The sequence below is a fragment of the Corvus brachyrhynchos genome, unplaced genomic scaffold (assembly GCF_000691975.1).
Source record: "Corvus brachyrhynchos isolate BGI_N302 unplaced genomic scaffold, ASM69197v1 scaffold70, whole genome shotgun sequence".
In the NCBI taxonomy this organism is placed as follows: domain Eukaryota; kingdom Metazoa; phylum Chordata; class Aves; order Passeriformes; family Corvidae; genus Corvus; species Corvus brachyrhynchos.
Window position 1 is genome coordinate 70160 of NW_008236217.1, and position 27148 is coordinate 97307.

Genomic DNA, 27148 nt, shown 5'->3' on the forward strand with positions numbered 1-27148 from the left:
TAACTGAAAACAGCCATTAGCATCTAATATGAAACTTAGTATACTTTTCTAAAGAATGCTTCATAATTTGACAAAGAAAACTATTCACTGGGAATTATTTCTGGAAAATTAGGTAATCCCTGTTAATGGCCACATCATGGTACTCTTGCAAACTTGTATGAGATGATACTACTCAGTTTCATAATTAAACTGCAAACCAGCATTTTTCAGCAATATACAAAGATGAAATTTTGAGGCATATATATCCAGTAATATATGTATTTTTAATCAGTTTTTATTAATTCTAAAGGATTCTTCTATTTTACATCAAATTACATTTACACAAGCAGAGCTTCTTCCCAAGAGAAATAAGCTATAGAATTCAGAAATAGAAAGTGATTGTGTCTGAAATTTTCTGCCATCTACTGCACAGAATTTTGGAAAACCATAGAAGCTGTATGAAAACATGTCTACTCATGTTTTCCAAAAATAACTTATGCACTGCCTGCAAGAGATATGCCATGATGCATACTAAGAACAGAGCACTAACTTTTTAGCTGGGGTGTCCAAGTTTTGTAAACATGAAGGACTTAACTAGCACTACATTTCCAAGAAGAAGCTTCTGTTTTTAACAGAAGCAAAAATGTAAATCTCAATAATTTTTCTACAAGTGAATTTTCATATACATATCACCTTGACACCCAAGGAAAAAAAATACCAACACTTCCAAAACTCTGTACCAGTAAAATGACTTTGTGATACTGCCAGATGAAAATATCACAGCTGAGAGTTAGTTTAAAATGAATCACAGAAAGGGACAATTATTTAATGGCAGGGATAACTAAATGCTGAAAGAGCTACCAATGAAGAGTGGATATTTCATCTCCTTAAAACACACTACTTGAGACCAGATGCCGTTTTAGACACTAAAATTTAGGCAAATATAAGTTATGGAGATAACACAAGGCTGACTGCTAACAGAAATATGTATTGGTAATTGATGAATACCCAGTAGATCAAATTATCTCAATGCCTTTTCTGGCCCTAGACTTTAAAGACCTATGTGACTTCTCCACAATAGGTACATCATCTCAGGACTGAAGAACCAAATGTAAATTATATGTGATTCTCATAAATGCTTGGCCCAGAACAGAAACTTGGGGGCAGAAATTATTGTTGCTATTCATTAATACAATAAATGTTTCATGCTAAGAAGGTTACTCTTAAAATACCATTGCAGAGACTTATCAAGATGCAGCCTGGGATTGTAGAATCAAAACAAAGGCCATGATTTTCAATATGCAACTACCTAAAGTTCTTCCATGTTTGAGAGGTATGTATGCGTTACACAATAGCGTCAGTGAAGAAAGACACACATCTTTTCAAATCTACCAGCCACATCCACAAGAGATACAAAAATTTGCAGATCCAAAGGTGGTCTGACTTATTTTTTTCGGCAGAATTACTGACTTGAGAACCACAAACAAAATTGTTCATTTATTCTCTTGTTACATTTCTGATGGAAATTTTGCAGTGGGTAGAAAAATAATTTTGATTTTCAGTAACCTTTTGTTTCCTCCCTAAAAGTGACCTTAGGTACAAAAGCTATCATGGTTAGCTCATTATTTTCTGGTTCTTCTGTAATAATACTTTATCTGTCAAACTCAGTCACGACACTTTTAATGATACCATTAATTATACATCATTGTTCCAAAGTAATTCTCACTATACATGAGAGGCAAAGTAGCACCTTCTTTCCTAAGATGCCACTCCAATTGATATGCTATTATTTATTAATAAAATCCATTGCTATTTTGATTGGAACATTCTTTTGAAATGTAAAACTGTATTCTTTTCCAAGTATCAAGTCACAACGCCTCAATGCTGCAAAAACTTTAGGTGATGCAGCTGACTCAATAAATTGTCTCTCTTGTCTGCTAAGGTGCTTTAGAAAACCTGTTCATATCTTTATAGTGGAAAGAACTGCCAGTCCAATGAGTCTTTCCCAGTTTTCAGGCAATTCTATAGTTCATCACTGCCCAATAATCTCTCAAAAATCAAAAGAAAAAACATTTTTCTCAGCAAGGTAAAATTACAGTAAGATCTCTTTTCAAGGAGTTCAGGACTGTCTAACTGTAGGACTACCCATTCTAAATGATATCTGGGAATCTTTTCACAAAAGTTAAACCTTCTGAAAAATGATTAAGAAAAAGAGAACAAGCTATCATTATTCTGATTTTGCTGAGCTAATCCAATTTGAAGAGATAATAAGGTATTTATGGTATTAAAAGTAAATAAAAATGCTTTACAAAGTTCAGCTTTCTCTAACACTAGAATCTTCATTCATAAATTACTATTAACAAATAGATCCAAAGTTAGCCAAGAACATTTTAAAGATGAATACCGGAGCAAATACATCATATGCAAGCTAGGAATGTGATTCTGCAAGTCTTGCAATTATCAGTCAGTCTTAATGTAAGCAAATAAAACATCACTACAAAAAAGAAATCTTGTTTTAAATGTATGGCAAAAAACATATTAAAAAATCTTCTTCACACCTAAAGTATTTCTGAACTTCTAAAGACCAATAATAAAAACCTGTCTTGAAAAAAAACCAAACCAAAAATCAAAAATGGCGAGTCCGGTGAATTAAATGTCTCAGACTGTTCTTACACTACCATATAGGAGTTACAGATCCAGATGACTGGTTTTGATACTTCAATTTTTGCAGCTTTGAAGGTCTAAATAAAATCTTCATAGTTACTGTGAACACACAGTCCTCCTAGCCCCCTGCAAAGTCCTAGGCTGAAATATGAATTACTAGTCTATTTGCATTACTTCATATACACCAATTTTTTTTCAATACAGAATGTCAGTTTAAATCATATTCTGATATAGGGTACTGTTTCTGTACGTTCCAGGTGTCAGCTGAAATAACTGATTCACTTTGCTGCTGTTGAAAAGAAATTTACTGGGATTGCAAACACAATTATAATGTTTAAACAAAAGTAAACAACAACAACAAAATACCCAAGAGAATACCTGACCACAGATGTAGACCATCAAAGCCATAGGAATATAAGTCATCACCAACACCATTTCCTCCCCATTCTGCTCCTCCCCCTGGGTAGGGTGAGTACCCTTCTGTTGAAGCCCAGCCCACTCGTAGATGAGTTGATTCTGCGGTCACAAAGGGCTCTAGATGGTCCACCATAAGTTCATAGTACCATTTTCTGTATTGGGCAGAGCCTTCACTAATCCCCAAGAAGATGTTGGGTCGCATGCTTAAACAGAAAGAATAAAAATAGTTATTAAAATCTTATCTCAAGGACAAGATGAACTGCTGCATACTTTTCATTGTCTCAAATTTCAAGCTTGTTTTGTGTGATTAAAACAACAGAAGTAATTTTACTTCAAGGAATCACATAGATTACCAGGTTGGAAAGGACCACAAGGATCATCTGGTTCAACCTCTCTTGACAAAACCACAGTCAGGACTAGATGGCCCAGCACAATGTCCTGCTGTCTTATAACTGTCCCATATTAGGTAATCCACCATTTCCCTGGTGAGATTATTCCAATGACTGATTCTTGTCATCAGGAAAAATGTTACTCTTTTCTCCAATCAGAATCTCCCTAGGAGAAACTTGTACCAATTACCCTTTGTCTTTTCCATGTGACTCCTTACAGAAAGAGAATTTCCTTCTTCTTTGTAGCAACCCTTTAAATACTAGAATGCAGTGATAATGTTTCCCCTAAGCCTTCATTTCTTAAGGCTGAACAAACTCAGTTCTCCCAGCCTTTGGTCATCTTTGTGGACCTCCTCTGGACCTTCTCCAGCCTGTCCAGATCTTTGCTGCATAGCAGCAACCAAAACTGAATACGGTATTCCAGGTGTGGCCTGACAAGCGCTGAATAAAGTGGGATAAAGGTTTCCTTCTCTCTGCTGTTTATGTCCTTGTTGTTGCAGCCCAACATCCCATTGCCTTTCTTTGCCACAGCAGCACAGGTTCATACTGAGCTTGCTGTCCGCTGGGACCCCAGGTCCCTTTCCACAGAGCTGCTCCCCCGCCAGGCAGATCCCAGCCTGTGCTGCACTCCTGGATTCTGTTTTCCCATGTGCAAGACATTACATTTGTCCTTGTTGAACTTGGTAAGGTTCTTGTTAGCCCACTCTTCCAGCCTATGCAGGTCTTCCTGCAGGCTGCCTCTCCCTTCCCCAGTGTCCACCTCGGCCCGCAGTTTTGCACTGCCCTTGACTTCCTCAGAGAGTCTGGCTTTCCCCACCATGCTCTGGCAGCCCCAAGCCATCAAGAACTAACTGGAAACTCAATTCAACAAGGATTCCAGATACTGAACAATGCTTAGGCATCTAAATATTGAAGGAGTGATTCCAGCATTGAAACAGAGATTTCTGGACTCCTTCAAATGTCCTGGGATATCTGAGACACCCTTCTTGACCAGACAGACATGACACAGAAGGGAGCCTGTGGGAGAGCTGCACACTGTGGCAGCGTTGGAGGCCTGGCAGGGTGCCTCAGGTGTTCTGCATGTCACTGCACATGTTTGTGCACGTTTGTACTCATGTTTGATGGGTACACTCTGTCTAAAGTATGAAGGGGAAACAATCCTCCCATATAGTGCATGGATGGCAGTCATCCTGCCATCCAGGTTTCAGGGAGGCTAAGTCACGTCAGGAGCTTCCTATCACTTTCAGTTGAGTATGGACTAGTTTAGAGCCGTAATTCTGATGGCTGGAATATATGAGAGTCTGATCCTTTGTATTGCAAGAGTGAGCCTCACTTGTGAAATAACTGGATTGACTTATGCAATGATTTTCATAGAACCATGGAATTATAGAATACCATGTTGGAAAGTACCTCAAGGATCATCTGGTAGAACCTTTCTTTGCAGATGCACAGTCTAGACAATATGGGCCAGCACCTCGTCTGGAGAAATCTTAACAGTGTCTAATGTTGGGGAATCTGCCACTTCCCTGAGGAGGTTATTCCAACAGTTGATTATTCTCATTGTGAAATATTTTCCTCATGTCCAGTCAGAATCTCCCCAGGAATAACTTGTACCCATTACCCTTTGCGTCTTCCATGTGACTCCTTGCAAAAAGAGAGCATCCAACTTCATAGCCACCCTTTAAATGCAGGAGCAGTATTTAATACACTGATAAGGTCTCCCTTAAGCCCCAAGGATGAAGAAACACGGTTTTCTCGTCATTTCCTTCCATGGATAGCTTCCCAGTCCTTTCAGCATCATTGGACCTTCTCCGGTCTGTCCACACCTTTTATGCATAGCAGTGACCAAAACTGAACACGGTATTCCAGGTGTGGCCTGACAAGCGCTGAATAAAGTGGGATAAAGGTTTCCTTCTCTCTGCTGTTTATGTCCTTGTTGTTGCAGCCCAACATCCCATTGCCTTTCTTTGCCACAGCAGCACAGGTTCATACTGAGCTTGCTGTCCGCTGGGACCCCAGGTCCCTTTCCACAGAGCTGCTCCCCCGCCAGGCAGATCCCAGCCTGTGCTGCACTCCTGGATTCTGTTTTCCCATGTGCAAGACATTACATTTGTCCTTGTTGAACTTGGTAAGGTTCTTGTTAGCCCACTCTTCCAGCCTATGCAGGTCTTCCTGCAGGCTGGCTCTCCCTTCCCAAGTGTCCACTTCACCACTCAGTTTGGTATCACTGGCAAGCTCCATCAGGGGAGATTGGTCCCATCACCCAGAGCACTCAGGAAGGTATTAAACAGCCTTGGGCCCAACATCCATCCCTGGGGACCCCACTTGTGACAGTTTGCAGTTTGAAAAGGATTTACCACCCCCCTCTGGGTGTGGCCAGGCAGCCAGTGCCCACCCACTGCACAGACCCCTTGTCTCCACCCTAAGGCATCAGTTTCTCTGGGAGGAGCCTGTGGGAAACTATGGAAAGGCTTGGAGAAATACAGGTAGAAAATGTCCACCACTTATTCCACATCAACCAAGCAAATGAAGCCAAAAGCTGACCTGCATATATGTCTATATCTGTCTGCACCTCTTCCTCTAACTGGTAAAATGGAAAAAGGGGTAGCTTGAGCTCCAATACTTTTCACTTGCACTCCCAAAGCTTTATAGTCTTTCTTAATTCTGTCCAGGTTTCAGCTTGCAGTACCATTTATACTCCCATGAGAAGAGTAACAATGGATGGTAATCTTTGCTCTGGACAAGTTGAGGCACCCTGCAGGCAGTATCTCTGACCCTAGCTCTCAGAAGGCAGCATTTTTAGTTATTTATTCATTTATTTATTCTGGTGAAAATGGTCTATACATTTTAAGTAAAAAATGTTCGCTTCAGTAACTGAAACAGCATCCTCACTCAGATACCAATAATAATTAGTTTATGTGTTTGAATATTTAATAGATGTTAGATCCTGCAGAAAAAAATTCCCACAGCTATTCAACCAATTACCAATGTAAATGTAGTAAGTACACATTGCAGGTTTAATTTTACATAGCAAACTGCATTCTGTAACACTGACTATACATTCAAGAAAATAACATTTTAAAAGATACAAAAGTGAAGTGTCAATCTATTTCAAAATTCTCTTGTACCTCTTGCTTCTTTGTTCCAAGTCCTGTATAACTCAGTAATTTGCAGTGGCTGTAGAAATCCTTAATATCAATGTGATGTTCCTACTGCTACTCTTTTTACAGTACTTCACAAGACTACTTAAAAGGCCAGAATATCTAGATAAATAGCAATATGTAGAGTCATATATCTAAAAGGTCACAAGGGGGGAAAAAAGGAAAAAAAACTATGCTTTTCTAATCTGATTTTTGGGATAATATTGAATACACACTCTCATCCCAAAAAAATCTGTCTCCAGACAGTCATTTCTGTGTCAGCTTTGCACTAAGAAAGCCATTCCATCTTGAATTAAAGCCATAGAGCACAGAAGTATCCAAAATCAATACCAGCTATATTTCTTCAATGGTTGGTTACCCATATCTCAAAAACCTTTTAAACTTCTAGACTGAATGTATGTAGTGTTCACATTCCTCCACTAGACTGGGTTATTACTTGTATAAATATTTTGTTTCTACATTCAAGCTGACTAATCAACAAAAATGTAGCTCTAAGCTAGTCCCAGTGTGCTTCCTGGTAGAGGGAATGACAGGGGGAGGAAGAAGGGCTGGTATGGGTGGTTAAATACAAGTAAGTGCAAAACCAGACTTTGCTGACCTGGTTGCTTACAAAATAACTAGTTTTATTGGAAGCATATGGGTTGTCTTTTGCCAGATGTTTAAGTATAGGTACTCTTTGCATTGTTCCAAGTCAAAAATTTAATGACCTTAAAAACAAAATGTGTTTGACAAAAGCTATCTTCCAGAAAAGTCTATTATTTGTAAATTATTAGCAAGATCACCAAATCCAATCATTTTTGCCTGAACACAGTAGCATTTTATTATGCTTTTGTCCAGACCTCACAATTTAATCAACCTAATCAGCCAAATTACTCTTGTTCAAAAGTGGTTTGTGAATAGAATTTTCCAATTTCCTGGAAAACTATGTTAAACACCAATATCTTAGAAAGTTCCAGTAATACCTTAGAAAGTTCTTTTGTCAAATATTTTTGGGTCAAGGTATGCATGTCTTAGCCTAACACTAAATTTCTTCAATGTTTCCTTGGTCTTATTGACTTTTGAAAAAAAATTTTTTTCCTTATAATTGCAAGAATAAGAATCTTCTCATTCACTACTTTCTAATGCAAAGCAAAAATATGGAACAAATAATTTGCTTTTTTTAAATTTTTTTTTATTTTTTTATTTGGGAAAGACAAGTTTATTTTCCTTGTATGAGATCCAAAGTCATCTCAGAAGCTCAATCATAGAATTGCAGAATCATTGAGGCCAGAAAAGACCTCCATGATCAAATCCAACCTTTGAACAAATATCTTCATGACAACTAAACCACAGCACTAGGTGCCATGTCCAGTCATTTCTTAAACACTTCCAGGGATGATGACTCCACCACTTCCCTGGGCAGCCTGTTCCAACGCTTAACAGCCCTTTCCATGAAAAAACTCTTCCTGATGTCCAACCTGAACCTCTTCTGGTGCAGCTTGAGGCTATGGCCTCTTGCCCTGTCACTGGTTGCTTTGGAGAAGAGGCTGACCACCACCTGGCTACAGCCTCCATTCACGGAGTTTTAGAGCGTGATAAGGTCTCTCCTGAGCCCACTCTTCTCCAGATTAAACAAACCAGTTTCCTCAGACACTCTTCATAAGACTTGTGCTCCAGACCTTTCAACAGCTCCATTCTGTTCTCTGGACATGCTCTGGCCCCTCAATGTCCTCCTTGTAGTGAGGGGCCCAGAACTGAACACAGTATTCCAGGTGTGGCCTCACCAATGCCAGGTAAAGAGAGACAATCAGTTCCCCAGATCCTTTAGCCTGAAGTAGCCTCCTTATACAGTGTGGACTTTTTATGCTTTTCAGCATCTAATAAATCCTATGGACTCTGAATTATAAGTACTATTTCTGTGTTTCAATTTTCATTCTCAATAAGTGATTGAGACTTTTAAAAATTAACAAGTTTGAGACAGAAGATCCCACAGATCTTCACACAAAGCCACATTCTTTAGCCTCAGCATAAATTAAAACTCTGGAAAAACATGTACTTAAAATTTGTAAATGATACTTTACCAATTTAAGATTTTACTAGCTTCATCTTGTTATTAATGTCTGCTTGAAGGTAGCTTCTGAAACTCTGGAGTGGAAGGAAGGGTGAAGGCACCGTCTAAATATTCCAGGCACTGGTGAAGGTGATTGGCACAAAATTCTTAATTTTGACCAAGGGTGATTAGGAAATCCTCACAAGGTCATGAATGTAAAGGCAATCACAGGACATCAGCTGACAATGCTTTGAATGCCCAGCTAGATCTGAACCATAATCTTCAGAAGACACTACAGCCCTGCAGACTTAAAACAGCTTCAGGCAGCTATAGCTTATGACAGTTCTCTCTGACCCACGTTTCAAATTTAATCACTACTGCAAAGGGAATTTAAAATTCTAGTAAGAATAAAATATCATAACAAAAGTTTTGGAAGTAAAAGAGATTTTCCATAGTGACTCTTTATTTTAAGCACAAGTTAGGTTCTTTTGCTTTGTTCATAGATAGAGATTTTTTTCTTTTTCTTTGTACCTGCTCACATGGTTGACAAGACGTGTCTGTAAGAGCAGATCTCTTCCTGGCAGGAGATTATCACATATTAGATGTTGATTAGACCTCACAGCTACTCCATGACAAACACAGAGAGAACACAAAACATCCAAAACCTGAAAAAAAAGATTCTTTTAATCTTAAATACTTTTTCATTATCATTGTTAATTACTTCAGGCAATGTAATGCTCTATACCTTATTACTGGAAGACATGTAATGGTATGTAATTCATCCATCACAGTGGTTTTATTTTAGAACAATTCTGAAATTCTCCTAACATTAAAACATTATTCTCACTTCCCTTGAGAATTGGTATGTATCAATGTTTTTGCCAAAAAAAAGGTAACATTCCTCTTTGCTTCGTCAAACTGCTCATATACATTTTAGGAAAAGTTTCATTCCTCATTATCAAAACAGCATTAAAGTATTTGAAATTAACTTCCACACAGAAGAATGAGCATGCTTTGTTCACAAACGTTCATCTAAATATACTTGTTTAGTCTTTACCTACCTTATGGTTTCTCCCATGTTTGTCCAAAAGACAGATGATTGATTTAATATGTCCTTCCTTAATAATGTTTAGAGCTTCTGGGCTTTCCACCAACACACAGTGTAAAACCTCTAGAATTCCTTGGGGAAAAAAAAAAAAATCTCTTCAAAGCGCATACAAAGTCATAACTGTACGTAATAGTTCATAATCTGCTGCTCAGTAACATGAAATAGTTTCAAAAATCATTGTATATGACAAAAAAAACCCCCAATAAAGCGGCATGAAGAATTGCCATGAAGAATCATTAATGTTAAATCATAATCATAAATCATTAATGTTAATCATAAAGCTCCTGGACCAAGTCAACACCTGCTTTAGGATCTTCTACCTTTGGGAAAGACAATATTGTACATGCAGTGCATAATTATCAGCCGCTAAAGTTGTTGCCACAATGAGAAAAAAATCAAAGGGGCTGAAGGAAAGCTGAGAAGCAGTCTTAAATCTAGAGTTATGCAATTCCTATTAGCAATGTACAGCTCTCATCATTCTGTCTTCAGCCTTTTATTCATTCAAGCCATGTCTCCAAACACACAGCTTAATCCTTGCAAAGCAAATTCCATAGCATGAGTCTTCTGCTCTTTGCCATGCTCTTTCCATTACAGGAAAATGTAGCTCTTCAACTCCCCTTGATGTGGGAAAAATAGTGGTTTTGTCAGATGGTTCTGTCTCAGTAACAGTACTGTGGCCTGTCTTTGATCCTAATGAGGAAGAGAACATCAGCTGCTACAGATAACCTACAGCACCATCACTGTTTATCCCTGTACTATTTAATGTTTTTTCCAGAGGTCTGGAGGGACACATGCTATCATTACTAATAAAGAGTAGGGATTATTCAACGACTGAAATGTAGAAAAGGTGGAAGACAACAGATACAGTGACAATTTGATTCACCCAGTAAACAGGCTTCAAACAAAGTATGTTGTTTAATATATTTGAAGACAGTCACGTATATGTAAACAGAAAATGCACGTAGATAATGAGCTAGAGGTGAACTCCCAAAGTGATTCTACAGCCCTGAAGGTTTAAGCACAAGAAGCCTCAACTATAAATTAAAGAACATACTAAACCTGAATTTGGCAGTGGTATGATCTGGGTTGCAGTAGATGTGCACTTCCATTATTCCACCATTCTATGATTCTATGAATACTGACAGTAAAAATGTTGTTAGAAAGGATAAAAACCTAAGAGTCATGAGAGCAAGCCAAAAGAGTAGATGCTCTGTAGAAACACAGTAGCACAGTCCACCCAGCCTGCGAACTAGACTAGGTCAGGGGTCACTGACCCTGGTAAAAATACCTAGGGAGGTTAAAAAAGTGTTACAAAAGTATCCTTATTCTAGAGGGGTAATCTGTAAAAAGATGAACAATTTTGTGTGTCACAGTGATCTGGGAATGCACAAAACACATTACATTCAAAATGTGGTAACTGGGCGTTTGCCACCTCTCATTGTAGCACTGAAACACACTTTATCGATATAAATAGTAATGCAGTAATAAATGATACTAATTAAGTGTGGCAACCATATCCGTGGAGTTTTCTGTAGGTAGAGTCATAACCTTTTGTCTTAAAATAGTACACAAATTTTATTTTCTAATCTTAACGTTTTCAATAACAGAAGTAAAAATACTTTGAAGATGTAAACATTTGAGAATAAATGCATGCTTATCAATTAGATCCAGCTGCCCCAGCACCTTCTTGAATTACTATAGCATCTGAAGGCTAATTACCAAATACGTTTTGCTCCCTGTGTTTCAGAAAAAAATTGCATATGAGTGAACTGTGTCTGTTCCAATTGATTCATTTTTAGATTGTCTACATTAAAGACAACTAGACTTGTTCCAATTTCATTGGAGTTGCTCAAGGCATTAAAGCACTAAGCATTTGAATTTAATACAAATGTCACAAACAGTATGCTATGCAGAGTTCATGGTAAGGAGAGTGAAAGTTTTCTTAATGACTAATGGATGAAAGGAAGCATGTGTTTTCAGGACAAGTTGTTGACTCGTCTGATGTCATATTGCAGAATACTAGAATAAAATGCATGCACTTAAAGAGAAAAATCCTCAAAACCTGGTATTATCTGGTTCCAAAAAACCTTAACTTGAAGCATATTTGTGTTAAAGAAGCTTCCCTGTACAACATCCATCCAGTAGCCGCTATGGCAGTCATTCTTGCACCACCTGAGCTCAGACCATGGCCCCTTCACAGCTACACACCCCACACTTGCACAGTCAGACCAGGTTTCCTCACCAGCTCTACCCCAGGTTTCTCATAGCAGAATCTCAGATGTCCCAGTCCTTAAAATAATTTCATTGTGGTGCAATAACTAACAAAATAACAACTCAAGCTGGGTGCTACCAAGGACAGATCCTGAACACAGGAACCTGAGATTACCTCAGGTGTTTAGAGCATGGTGCTAGTAACACCAAGTCTGTGGGGTCAATCCCTGTACAGACCATTTACTTAAGAGTTGGACTCAGCAATCCTTTTTGGTACCTTCCAACTCAGAACAATCTGTGAATTTGTGGGCACCTGGGCTATTATACCCCTACAGTCTAAGCATGCAGAAATCTGGGGGTCTTCAACACCTGCCATGTCTCTGAGTGTCACCTGCCTGGTCCACAGATTCCTGGGACCTTTGCTATGCAAAGAGTTAGCAGTTCAAGTCTTCTCATCTGACCCAGAGCTCAACCAGCAGCTCACACCACAGGCTGCAAACAGAGCTTTCTGCACTAAATGTAGTCCTCAACATTAGATTGCTAAAGGTATTCTACCTTTTTACCTATGTTTTAATGCCTTTAAAATTATAGGAGGGCTAGTTAATCCCATCTGGAACATATTTCAGAGTGAAAGACTAATCTAATCTTAATTTATGGATTGAAGAGACAGCTGAAGCATTTGCATTGCAGTTCTGTGATCTCTCACTTCTAATGTGGTCTACTCTCAGACATATTTCTACTTGGATAGATAATAATTTTCCCTCTTTTGCTTCAGTGAAGCTCAAAAAATGAATCAATTTCTCATCAAATTTGTACAATCAATACACAGTTGCTGTTTACATATTTAATGCCTCTGTTCTGTTTTCATAACACTTTTACTTCAAGGACAAGAAAAAAGTGAAAACTAGAATTTTATAGGTAATATTTGGTAGCACCAAGTCTTTATCGCAACACATTCAAGAAAACTCATTCAGAAGATGTAGCTGACAACTTCAATGTTGAAGGTGAGCTTAATTTTGGTGTGATTAACAGAATATGGTGTTTCTTCCTCATAAACACTTTACCTTAGAAAAAATTATTTTACATGAATATATGTATACAAGTCTTCTTATTTTAAAAATTTAGTATAAGCCAGTATTTCTCCCTGTTGAAGATCTACCATTTTAAATCAAAACATGAATATCCTCAGCCCATCAAGCCGAATAAAGCTTAAAACCTGACAAGCAAGCATCCCACATAAAATCACAAAATTACATTTACATACTAAAAGCTAAACCTACTGTGCCTCTCAAGATAACTAAAGCACAGCCTAATTAGCATCTTTTATAACTGACTGCCTCAAACCCTGAAAAGTCTTTATTGTAAAATCCGTTTTGGAGGCAACATGAAAGTTATGTTACCAACACACACATGGGGATGGAGTACAAGTGGCCTAGTTCCTAGCAGAAAACTCAGAACAAATGACTATTGCAAATATTAGTACATTCAGAGTAGATTTTGCAGCATGTCAGGAGGCTCACTACCCAGAGCGAGCAGTGTCAAATACTCTGCAGTTTACAGAATGTCTCTCATACCTTACTATACTACCATAAACAATTATGTTTTTAATTTTCAAATCTTTTGGGTTTGAGATTAAAAATTAAAAATACATACATACATAACAGGAACCATGTAACAAAGCATTTTTAGAGCTGTCATAAGAAATTTCATCTTGAACCTCCAAAAGTTGAGTGAAAAGTTTTGCATTATTTCTGAAAGCCATTGCCCTGAGAGTTTCAGATGTAAAATAAGGTCTTTTAGGAAGTAGTTTCACCATTAAGATCTTGTGAAATCTATTGACATTAAGCAGGTTGCAATCAAATGCCATGCGACTACACAACTGTGAGATCATTCTCCTTAAGTTAATGCTCTCACACCACAGGTGAAGCATAGTAGAAAAATAATCTAACTTATGATTTTGACATTTTTCAAATGCTTGTTTCAGTTTAAATTCAGTTACTCAAATGCTCAATAAAGCAAGAAGATCACAGCATCTACAGGGCAGATTCCCCTAATAATAATGTAAACCAACACAAATGTTCAGTTATGACATCTATTTGGTTAGGATGTCTAGCCCTAATGTACCAGCTGCAATGACAGGATGATCAGCAAACCTCTAACTAGACACCCATGCTGTGAGCAGCCATCTGTCTGCGTCACTAGCTGAGAACTAAAGTAGTGATACAGGCAAAGACTCCTATGTTCCTGTTGCCTCATCTCTTGAGATGCTCAAGCAGTCAGAGCATAAACATCCCAGGCTGAAACAGATCAGGTGCCTGCCAGGAGTAGGAAGTAATTCTGTAGTAAAACAGGTCCCCTGCCCTAAGGCCATAGGTCTGCAACTAAAACATGAAATAAAACTGTGCAAAAGTACATCTATAAAACATTGCTGTCTGGAGAGGCTCACATGGGCAAATGCTTCAAAGTCTCTATACCAGTCTCAGAGCCCCAAGAATAACTGACTTCTAAACTCTCTGCTTGCCCCAAGAGTTGATAAAGGGAAAAATCTGCAAGAGGAGAAGCATCAGTGTGTAACTGCTCTTTACAAGTGCAATCAACCACCACACATCTTGCTGATCAGCTAGTGAATGCCGTGCCAGTTCACCCTTGGCTCTGAGAGGGAGAACACTCCTGCCACTGACATTTGACAATATTTTCTCATGTTGTTGGTCAGCTCATCTCAGGAACAGATTTATGGCAAATAAACAAAATGCCCATGAATGTTTAATGACAAAGCTGAGGGGAACACAAACACCTTGTTTACTGTAGGACACATCTGTTCTCACAGCTGCTGACGATGATTGAATATAACTGAGGTAAGAAATTTATTAGTATATGCCAAATGGTGACCTGCACTGAGACAACTCCTGGAACTACTTGGAATAGTCAGCAATAGCAGGATATTTCTCATTTATTAATGCCACAGTAAAAGGCTGTGTTATTCCTGTGACATTTTTTTTTTCAAATGTTTACCAGTCTAATGTAAAACAAAGACCTTTTGCAATGGGCAACATCCTTCCTTTCTTCCTGGCCTTAATATTTCAAAGACTCTTGAGCACACCATCTGTGGCAGACCTACGATTGAGGAATGGAAAGAACAATATGGGGAATGCAATTTCAGTTCCTGAGGACAACTCTTTAATCATTATGTTCCTTCCAGTTCATGGAACAACACATGACACTACACCAAGAAGATGATGGGAATAAATTAAAAATATGTAACCGGAGAGGTAGGTTATCTTGCCCTATCTTGCCCATTGTTCTGACTACAAACCTTCCTGCCCTTTGAACTTTAGCATTATTATAAAAAAGAAGTCTTGAAATGCTCTCATCTTCCAAAAAAAATAGTAAAAAATACTATATACAAAGCAAAAAAAGTCTCAACTGCAACTGAAAAACATTTCTTGTTAATTTTAAATAAAAGTTTACACATCAGGAGCAAAAGAGATGATTCAAAAGGAAATGTATATGTATTACATAGGGAACACTGTTAATGGAACAAATTATATCCATTCCATATGATTATTCTTATATTTAGTTTGATGCAAATCCTGAAAAACATGCAGAATTACAAAGGGCAGACACTAGAATTAGCAAGCTAATTAATACAACTTACACTATTGAACAGCTATTGTAAAATGCTTTGTTTGCCTGAATTAAAAGGTAACACTATATCCAACTGGTCAAGGAAAAGGCAAGACTGCCAGAACTTAAAGTAGAAGTACAACTGAAATCAGTATATAAAAAACGTTACAAATATAAATCTCACTTTATTAACATAATTTACTCTCTCATAATAAGAGCTTCATTATAATTAGGCTGAAAAAGTATATCACCAATCTTAAAGAATTTGGAACTGGTCAAATAAGGAAGTTAAAATACTTAAAAGCATACCAGAAGAGGCTTCCAGTCTTTCTAATCTGCTGATTAACCAATCAAGAGATCCCGAAAACTGAGCACAGTTTTTACGATTTCCTCGAATCAGAGCCGCTATTGGGAAAAGAGAGAGAGAGAAATTAAATCACAGTTATGAGTCCATTTAAATTTAAATAATTCCTGTCTTCTCTTGTCCGAAAGGATCCAGTAAGATAGATTCTTAATCTTCAATTATTGATGTTCTAGATATAAATTTAAATAATGTAAGCGATTGTTAGAATTCAGCATAAGAAATACCTTTGATATCAATATGACCTTTAAGGAATTTGAATTATTTTGGCTTTACAATCATCTCAATAACCCCTGCAAAATGCTCTACATGAGGAAGCCAGTAGTGACAGCACAGAATTCATCTGCTACTACAGAAACAAGTTGCTGTAAAACAGTGTTCTTGTAATGACAGAAAACATTGGAAAAGCAGAGTGTGAAGCCAGCAACATAGGTGATGAATGCAAATTATTTTCTACTGATACAGTACATTTGTCCAAGAATAATAGGAACCAAAACAAGATAGATGTCCAGGAACTGTTTGCCATACTTTTGACAAGGTTGTAGGGAGGAAGTAAGTGTTTTGAATCTGTTTCACCCTCATGCTTTAAGCTGAAGTAGACTGAATCCATGCACTGACTTGGTGGGTATAACTGAACTGGTATCTCCCTGAACACTGCAGGCACCCACAGGCTTGCCCTGTCCTGGATTACGTGCATCTGCAGGTATGTGCATACACACGAGCTCTCAGAGAAGCATCTGCTCTACCCCAAAAAAGGACTGAAACATTTTTGTTTGACGTGTGGAACATCACAAACCTATTTTCTTAGGATTGTTTTCCAGTGCTGCCAACAAATTATTTCAATCTGAAATTTCTGTGATTTTTTCCAGCAACAGAGACTGTTGGTCCTGCTAAGAGGCAACAGCCTCTTAAAATCTATGTTTTGTTGTTGCACAAATTCAGTGTATTATATTGCAACTATGTTTTTATGCTGCTTTATTTATAAAAGGTAAAACTTAGAGACTTCTGACATAAATATGACATGAAACTATCCGCAAAGAGGAAGAGAAATGTTGGACCTAACAGCAAACAAGCCACTGCACTGACAGTTTTGTAAACTGGCAGTTTCCTCATCAGTTTTCTGATGAGGAAAACCAAAGCCTAACAACAAAACGAACAAACAAAAACCTTTTTCTTGCTGAATTATATAATAAAAAATATATACTCTGAAATCTTACACTTTTAGTTAATCATGACCACAGTTATTTGAAAATACTTGAGAATCATAACAGGGAGAATACCTTGTTAAAACACACAGACTAGAACTAAGGAACACCTGTTTCTGAAAGTGACTTTTTATTGGTTATAGGCAAGCCACACAATCTCACTGTGATTCAGGTAGGAACATAAAATGAAGGCAGTAACAGTTCAATGTTTAACACATCACTAAATTTAACTTCATTAAGAGTAATGAGACAGAGATGGTTTCATAAATGCTGCTCAGCACAAATTTGTGAAAGGTTAGTATTCATTGGTTAAAGCATGCATTAAATGAGGCAAACAGATACTTAAAATGAAAAGAAAAAATAAAATCCCAAAGTTGCTTTTCTTATTGCCTACTACTCTGAACAAGACCAGCATTCGGTTTTAAAGAAATAAAAACCATGATGTGGTCAGTCAGACATTAAAGTCACATCACTGCATATACTACTGCACATTATTTCGTAATGCAAAAGGATCTAATACAAGTTCACAGTGAATGTATGTATTTTGTAATAGAGAAGGGACAGATGCTTTAGTAGATATATGTCAATTATTTCAGATTGAAAGACAGTAGACTTAGATTGAATGTAAGGAAGGATCTTTTTGCAGTTGGGGTGGCTGGACTAGATGATCTTTAAAGGTCTCTTGTGATCCAAACCAGTTTAAGATTATATGATTTTCATATGTGGTAGTATTCACTCTCAACGTCTGTAAATGCCTTAATTCTCATCACAGTGAAATAAAACACAATGTCAATGACATGACAAAAGACATGAATTCTGGCATCACAGTTTACTTTTATTTATGTGCAGACTCAAAAAACAAAGTACTGTTTGCTGAAGCAAGACTGAGCAAGCAACATCCATTTGTCATCCACATAATTACTGTACAGATCCAGCATTATTCAGAACAGAGCAATGTACAAATTCATCATAGCCAGATCAAAGCCAGGCTTCCTAAGCATTAGCTACCAGAAGATAATGCAGTTAGAGAAGTAACATCAGAGGGCAGGAGGGGCATAGAGACTGGGAAGTCAACCAAGCTTGTGTGTTCTCATCACTACAATTCCACAGAAGCAATACTTTGTACAAAACAAGCAGACTCTTCAGAAGGAATTTTCTAGCCTTGCCAGTTGGAAATCAAGCCCCTACTTCCTCCAGTCTGCACTGTGCTTAATGTAACAAGAGATAAATGAAACTGTAACAAAAAAATTCAACTCTACCGTACATCTACGAATAACCAAACCACAGAATTTTATACTCCATCATCTACCATCTACACCCCAAAAGGTTGTCATTTGATTTCATGGTGATGTTAACTCTCTGGACCTAGTCTGGATACTTTTAAATGCTTATAACTCCTGACATAACTTCTTTAATGTATTGTTAATACATCAAATAACTGCAAATGCAAAAATCTTGCTTAATTTTTATTCTAAATTTCTACACAGTGGAAATTCTTCTGTACTAAAACAGTTTTGTACTTCTTTATTCTTCATTCTTCACTATTTTGAGCTAAAACTATCCAAGTAATCTATAATATCTTACCCAGTAATTCATACAAAGAATTTAGAATAGACTTCCATGCTTCTCCAGCTTCCTTCCCAGCTACATCTGCAAAGTGAGCTGCACTGCTGTATACATTCAAGCGATCAATACATTCAAGAACAAGGTTGATCATACCCTAGAAATGAAAAAGCTCATATCGTCAGAGGGAAAAAGAAGTATTTTTAGATGCAAACACAAAAGATTTTCAGAAATCTAAGAAAACAAAACATGAAAGACAGGATATGCAAAACACAAAAATATTTATGTGAAGTCAAACAAGCAATCCCAGTGGAAAATTTTCCTTCATTGTGGTAATAAACGTCTGCCATTTAGGATGGTTAAATTAAAACAAAAATAAACAGTATTCATTACATAATTTTAGGCAAGTTTCTATTCTGGAGGACGTTTAGGCATCTGACAAAGTAGAGCAACTATTATTACCAGAAATAATATTAAAAACATATATTACAGATAATATTAAACAAAATTCTTAAAGAATGCTTATTAAACCACAACATCCTTCTACATCAAGAGATTAAACTCTAACAGAAAAACACATAAGGAGAAAATTATGGTTAGAATTCAAGGCACAAGGTCATCTAATTTTATTAGAAAGGGAAAAAGAAGTAAGGCTGTAAATGTTTTCTTTCAAATATACAGGAAAAACAGCAGATCTAGAGAGATTGAGAATGTAGCAAATAGTTTGACTCTCACAGGATTAAAAAAAACCCACTGCAAGCACAATCCATATTAAATCAACACTACAGATATTGTGAAAGAATACTTGCAGACAACAGAGTGGAAAATCAGGAGTAAAACTGAGAGAAGTACCTCTTCTTGGAAGAGGTTCTGGCGATTCTTCAGTGCTCGGAGCCTGTTTTGTTTGTTTTCATGTTCCAAATGTTCATCAGGGGGGTGAAAGTAGCCAATCAAGTCCTGAAGGCTCAAACTGACTGACTCGATAGGCAAATCGGTGGTGGAAGACTTAACTTTCTTGCTGAGAGAATCAAGGCCCCTGCAAGAAGATGCAAAGTCTCCTGAGAATTGAAAATTAATTTACTTTATTGTTCCAACTCTTTATTTATTCAAAAGCAAAGTTTGTTTAGATGCCAAAGCTCATTTCCTGACAGCAACTTGTCAAAAATTCTTTATATCTGCCCATTCTCCATTTAACAATCTACCCCTCCCATCCCAAACAAATACTGAAAGCATGAAAAATGTTATTTCTCTTAAAATTTTTTCAAATCCAAAAAACACATTTTAATGTTCTACCTACAGATGTTGTAGTTGCAGAGGCAGAGCAAAAGATGAAGAGAAGTTATTGTAAACCAGCACAAAGCGTCATGAAGCTGGGATGGACAGAAGTTAAAGAGACCAGTCCTGCAGTGCTGAGGAGGGTCCAGATTGCCCATGGAGGCTCTGAAACACATCTCTTACGTGTTCTTAAGCCTTTTTCAGTGTGGGAAGATGCAGCACTTCCACACACTCTATCTCAGCACTCCATTAGCTTTTTTGTTTCCCTGATACCCAATTCAAGCTTGGCCTTGCTGAAGTCTGTGAAGATCCTCTCTTAAAAGTAGAGGGCTGACTGTTCTCATGCATGTTGCACCTGCCCCTTGCTCAGCTGAATCCCTTTGCAAATAATGCAAAGTTTCAAAAGGATAGCTACAAAAGTCATCTTTAAAACTTAATTTTTATTGTGAACATGTTATATAAAGTGCAATTCTTCTGCTGACTTTGTGAGAAAGAAGTGGAGCATACACTTAAAAGAATACTTTTCGTCCTCTTCAATTCAGCTTTTTCTTTTTGGAGTAACATCCTGCCAAAACTAAACTGCTAAACACTACCTTGGACTCTCTGTGCACTCCACAAAAATCTCCACTGTAATTTAGCAATACCTTGATTTGTGAAACCTTATCATTAAATTGCCTTTCTCTGTCTTTATCTTTTATGGCATTCTTAGAAGCTTCTATGAAGGTGTATCTACAAAGTGACCTAGGGCTCACATTTCTTTTGTATTTTAAATGTCATACAGTAGACAGTTCTGCTGACAGGTGATTTTTTCCGGTTTTTTTTTTAACTACCTGGTTACATGTTTTTCAACAAATTCACATGTCTGTGTCTTTGGCTGTGCCCTGATTTAGGACATGGTTGTTTCAGATCACCATCTCCCACACTGTTTTTTCTTGCGACAAATGGGTTCTTATGAAATTCTTATCATTACATACAATCTTACTGCTAATCATTCTTTTTCTAATGCAAGCTACATTGATGAAAAGCCCTTTCATCAATTACTGAAATCACAAGCGTTTGAGAATTAGCATTTTATCAGCATTATTTAGTAATGGGAAGATAAATGCAAATTGCATATATCTGACAGGATTTTTAAATGGCTAATTACTATAAAATACAACACAACGTTTTTTATATTTCGAAATATTAAAGAAACAAGTAGCATTAAAAGGGAACAAATAAGCAAAGTGTAATGTGAGGGTAGAAAGAAGGTATAATTTTTAAGAAAAGCTTCTTCTTGAGACTATGAATTTCTTCAGTATATTTGTGGTTTTTACAGATCTGTAGTTTTACAATTATCTCCCTCTCCCAGGTTTTTCAAGGAGGACCATCTTTAAAAACCGTACTTAGAAAAGAAAAAGCTAAATAATGCACCACATGACTTAAAGCAAATTTTGGAAAGGAAAAATCTCTTTTATTGTTTGTTTGCATTTTCAGTATGTTTATGCATTTAAATCAAGATTAAACAATAAATTAATGTTAGAAGACAGAGAAAAGAAACTAATATCTCTCAAGGCACTTACCTGCTGATAACACAAAGAATTGATATAATGTCCGATTTGAGAAACACTGATCTATTTTTTACTGAAGGATAAATTGTTCCCTGTTGTATTAAGAGAGACTTTGAATAAACTAGAAAAAAAAAGAAAAGTGATGAAAAGATCATTTTAAAAGCACACCTTATGAACCTGTTGAAAAGGAAGACTGTACTACGGATGACACGTGCTGTACGGGATTCTTCATTCTGAGATCTGGACAGTGTTAAACCATCATCCATGTGCCCTTCATGGTGCATTATTGCCTGAAAACAAAACCAAGAAGCAGTCACTGCAAAATGAGACATTAAATAAGAAGTCTGAAAACTCACATAGGAAGGCAGGCTAGGAAATGATGAAGTTACATACAAAGATAACAATTTTATTAAAAGCAGATAATTCCATGGTTTAGTTTTTCATGTCCAAGGATGCACCTGTACTGAGTCAGCAGGTTCAGTGCCATAATAATCTCAAAGCTACAGCTTTTGTAAACAACATGCTTTATTTAAAAAAAAAAAAAATTAAAAATCTAAGGGGTGTTTGATTACACTTTTTTTATCAACATTAAAAACACATCCCTTATAGAGCAGCAAATCCCTAAAGCAGAAAAGGTCACAACAGGTATTCTTTACTGGCCCTCATTTCTAAGGGTGTTACTGGCCTTTTCTGACTATGCTTTGAGTCATTTCCAGTAACTTAATAGTTTTTCATGTCTAGTTATCACGGCTCTGAAGGTATTCAATCCAATCCACATAAATATTTTAAACCTCTGCTCTAACTGTATAGTTCTGGTATCTAAAACAGTCATGGAAAACACTACAGTGTTAATTTCCAAAAGAATCTTTTCCCTACTTTATGAGGCTGAGCTAGCATTCTGCTTGGTTGTGATTATCCTATAAAGAAAGAAATCTCTCAGGACTCAATACTTGAACATTCCAGCCCAAAAGGTAATACACTTGCAGTGTGGGAAGAAATACTTTGAACTAAAAGCCTCTTCAATCCAAACTACATTGAAGAAAGGAATCTTAGAATATTCTATAGGTTGTTACTAATATTTCAATGTTTGTGAATTAATGTCTACAGGTTATTACATGCACTTTGTCTGGCCTTCGGTTTGAGAATTCAGTATACCACTTAACTTTTTAATATGTGACTGAAAAAAACCCAGTCTTTCAACTCACAAGCATGCTAAGGCATGCTTAAAATATTTGAAATCCAGAAATTAGCTGGTTCACATAGCTCCCTTCATTTCCCACCACCCAGCCCAACCCACCCTATCTGACTGTGAATGAATGAAACGCATTCCTATTTACAGCCTTACCTTTCGCTGCAGAGAACCCATTCTTACAGACTTTGCATCAGCAGACTGGTACGTGAGCCATAAGCCTGTATCTACATGTTGTATGAAGCATATTGAATCCCCATACTTTATTTCAGGTGCTCCCATTCCATCCACCTCTTTTCTTGTCCCTATGTCCAGCTTTTCCTGGTGAAGAAAAATATGTATACACAACCAATAATCAACATGTTAATATTTGCCTAAAACATTAAATATTAGGAAATTGTCCAGAAACGACCTAAAAGAATATTTGAGAATATAAGAGCTTACAAAACAACCCCAGATACATTGACTCCCCTAGCTGAACCAGGCAATAACCTCCACAAACGTTTTTTTAGGCATTTGGGGCTTTTTTTCCAGCCTGGAAAAGACAAGCTCCATCCAATGGTCCCTGGGAGATGGCCTTTAACCTGTCTCCGCCCAACAATGGGCTCAGTACTTCCTGAAAAAAGCAATCCATTTCTGCATGGTTGGCCTGCAAACTAATAATGGCATGACAGGATGTCATTCCAGCTGGTGTCCTGTAGAGACAGCAGTTGTTTCAGGAGAGGAAATGTAGCATCCCAAAAAATACTAGAGTTTGTGGTTCTAATTTGAGGTGTTTCCCCAATACCAAGCTCTCCTAAGTACAAACTACTTCTGAACAGACTTGTATGGACAAACAGCCCATGCATCCTGCTTCATGGCAGATCATCCATCTAATCTCTCTAAAAACATATGGTTCAACTGATTGATATACCTATGGCTGTACATTCAGTATGCAACCTGACCCCCTTAACCAACTACAGCTTCAACATTCTGTGCTTCTGATCAGCAGGAGATGGCAAGCATCTTCCTGCAGCTACTCAGAGTAATGTTACAAAGAGTGAAACAAAAACTTCTTCTTGTTCTACCAGTCTACAACCAAGGTTAGAAGAATGACTACTTCATACACATGTGCCCTGACACTGTGGGAAGACAGCTTCACAGTAAAAGATGACAAAGATTGGGGTTTTTACATGAACAATCTCTAATTTATTAAAGGGTTTTCAAAGCATTTTTTAAGGGAAATGTCCTGTAACTAGATTTTCAGCCTACAATCATGAATGTATTTTGAAGCATTTAAAAAAAAAAAAAGTACAATAGTACAGAGGTGAAATTCTTGTGATTACTTTTCGTAACGTTCAGATACAATCTGTTCATAAATTTAGCTTGTTTTCTTATGGTTTCTGGATACAGTTGTTAATTTCACTGCCTTGTAAATGACTTTCAGCACTTCTTAAGTGCTGAAATTCTTATTAAAATTTTGTCCATTGATACATGGTAATAACTGATTTATTAATAATCTGATGCCAATTACAGAGTTATTGTGTGCCTCTGCTTCATTATTAACTTTATTTATAATATAAATATAATATATATATTATAAATAATAATTAACATTATTTTGCTCATATGTTTTTTCTAAATGTTGTATTCAATTCTTTCAAAAGCTAGCACAAATAACCTGAATGTAGTTAACAGTTGGAAATGGAAAATCTACTTATGACATTTCAAACCAATCATAATACAGGATAAAATAAATTAGATCCTGATTTCAAGCTCCAGTTTTTTGAATTCTCTTTATAACTAGAAGATACTGTGAATACATACTGTGCTTCTACATTGTAAGATTTTCTTTTTTTCAGGTCCCACAATTAATTTCTTAATACAAGAATTCACAAATTTTCTCATAAAGCACTGTAAATAAGACGAAGGATTATTAATTTAAAGTATTTTTGCATTCTTTTTTAAAAATATACTGGCTGTAACAGAAAGTAAAAGGGTTTGATGTTGAAATCTTCGTTCCAATTAGAATTAGGTGTACTTGGCATAAAAAGTACAGTGCCAACATTTGTGGAACAAGATCTCTGTTCTCACTGATGTAAGTATACTAACAGCTCTGTGTGTAGGTTTAAAGCCCAGATTGAAATCAACCCCATTAAAGTGAGCTCTGTCCTACAAAATAAATATAGTAGCCACGAAAGCTACCATAATGTAAAAGCTGGACTACACATAGGAGAGAAACCGAAGACTAGAGGATGGTGTGGGGGCAGCAGGCATTACACCATTCATCTGGGAGCTTCAAGACATTGAGCTTTTTGTAGTAGTGAATAGGAACCACAAATTATTTATAAAGGGGAAGATTTGAATGGAGTGCTGGGTTCATATCAGTAAACAGCAGGTAGTTGAGAAAGTACATATAATGAACCAATCTCATTATCTACTGTAATATAGTTCATCAGTGAAAATTATGATCTGAAAAACATCAGAAATCACCATGTCACTAATTAATAATGGTATATTGACACAGAAATTATATGATGCATTTTTCCAGCCCCATTCTTACTACATATGTAAGCTGTCATTACTGAACCATCAGCTAATTCCTCCTACAGCATTTTTACAAAGAAAACCTTCAGTTTTATTTGTAGTCTAGACCCATTCTCAGATGATTAGCCTTGTCTAAACAAGGATCAAAAATCTTCATTTATTATACTGGAACAAATGGCAACAAGTGGGCTTTGCAACAGTCTGTAAACCAACTCAGTAATGTAAAACAAGAATGCATTGGAAATGAACAGGATTATTGAGCAATAGGTCAGATTTTTGATTATTGAACAAAAGGCACAGAAGGATGTGCTCTTTATAAACAGCGTTTATTCCACGCCTACAAAAACACAAGCCAATCTTCCCACTTCTGTTGTGGGCTGAATGAACAAAATCTTTTAAAAATGGTTTCATTCTAATGCTGAAAAATTATTCTGTGAAGCCTTACCTTAAACATTATTTCAGTCTAATTTAACTCCTTACGACATTCCAAAAATGAATTTCCTTGATTAAGGCTTGTCGCTTCAACTTTTTCTCTTGTCATCTGACCTGACTCATACTCTCTGTGGCACACTTTCGGGACTGATATTTTAAGACCTCACCAACTGCAAGAAGCTAATTTATGGCTGCTTTTAAAGCAACATTAATATAATTTCTATAATATTTTAGAAGAAAGAAGAAGAAAGAAAAAGCTGAAGACAAAAATACAAGCCATAAAATTTTATTAAAATGTATGTATTTCTGTCCACTGGAAAAGACTAAGGACAGGAAAAGCAGACTTGGTACAGAATGTATAAACATTTCTAAATTGCTAAAATAACCTTATTTCAGTGGAATAGTGATATTAAAACAACGGTTTTTTACCAAAAAGAATCAATATGGAGCAAATGAAAGAGGAAAAAAAAGAATCCACAAAACTTTATCTCTACAAACACAAGTCTATTAAAAGAGCTGTATGTTTGAGAAATAAATTCTAGATATCTGTGGACATCCTGTGCTGAGTGAAGCAAAACTGCTAGAAAGAAAAAAAAAATAATAATTTTCTGAATTTCAGATGCTTGAAACACTAATATATTTTGCATTTAATGATAATTATTAGAGTAATATATGATAACCAGAGCACAGAGGCTGATCACCAGAAAGAAAAATGAAGTGACTGTTAGCTCCTCAGAAAAATCCTTTTCTTCTGAGTGCTGTTTGGCAACAGTTTGTGGTATTTTCAAGCTTTCACAAAAAAACTAAAACAAACAAACAAACAAACAAACAACAAAAAAGACACTTTAGCTTTCTAGTTCTCTTCTGGGCTATTTTTTAAATGAATTACTGGCAAGCTAATATGTTTGAGATGATGAGCCCTTGCAAATAATAAGATATAAAAAATAAATGTTGAGCTTGTATATTTACATGTGAATCTTCAGGTTAACAGGTGATACATTTTCAGTACTATCTCTACAAACATGAAAGCTGCTTTTCATATAGAAATTGAAGTTATTATCTACTCAAATGCTTAAAGGAACTGATCCTTTAACACTTTCCTCTCCCTTATTTGTTTTTGCCTATTTAAAGCTAAGTTGCTATTGTGCAACAAGTGGGAGCTTCACAATTCTTCCCACTTCTTTCCAGCTACCGCAAGGAAGAATTATGACTGTGGCAAAAAAAAGGATGAAATTTTTATCAGAAAGAGTAACCACTTGAAATACTCACAGGTATTAATGCACTGTACTCAATAAAGAAGATTAGGGGCTCCCTCTTATCCATGAATAAATTTTTTGGGTGCTAAGTACATGCTACAACATAAGTGAAAGTTTGGATGGTTTGTCCAAACATACTTAGAGGAAAAGAGACCCTAAATCTACCTACCTTCTCTACAGAAGCCTTTCTAGAACACCTATAATTTGAA

The 27148-nt window shown here is 36.6% G+C and overlaps 1 protein-coding gene across 1 annotated transcript in view; it reads right to left on the reverse strand.

Moving 5' to 3' along the window:
- RYR2 (ryanodine receptor 2) overlaps nt 1–27148 on the reverse strand; it is a 274869-nt gene that overhangs the window by 66331 nt on the left and 181390 nt on the right. The window contains exons 13-20 of the mRNA XM_017745069.1: nt 22882–23046; nt 21705–21826; nt 19564–19747; nt 18733–18868; nt 15892–15987; nt 9701–9819; nt 9171–9304; nt 3022–3263 (exon numbers count right to left, since the gene is read on the reverse strand). Coding sequence (XP_017600558.1) covers nt 3022–3263; nt 9171–9304; nt 9701–9819; nt 15892–15987; nt 18733–18868; nt 19564–19747; nt 21705–21826; nt 22882–23046 — 1198 coding nt within the window. The remainder of the gene's footprint in view (nt 1–3021; nt 3264–9170; nt 9305–9700; nt 9820–15891; nt 15988–18732; nt 18869–19563; nt 19748–21704; nt 21827–22881; nt 23047–27148) is intronic.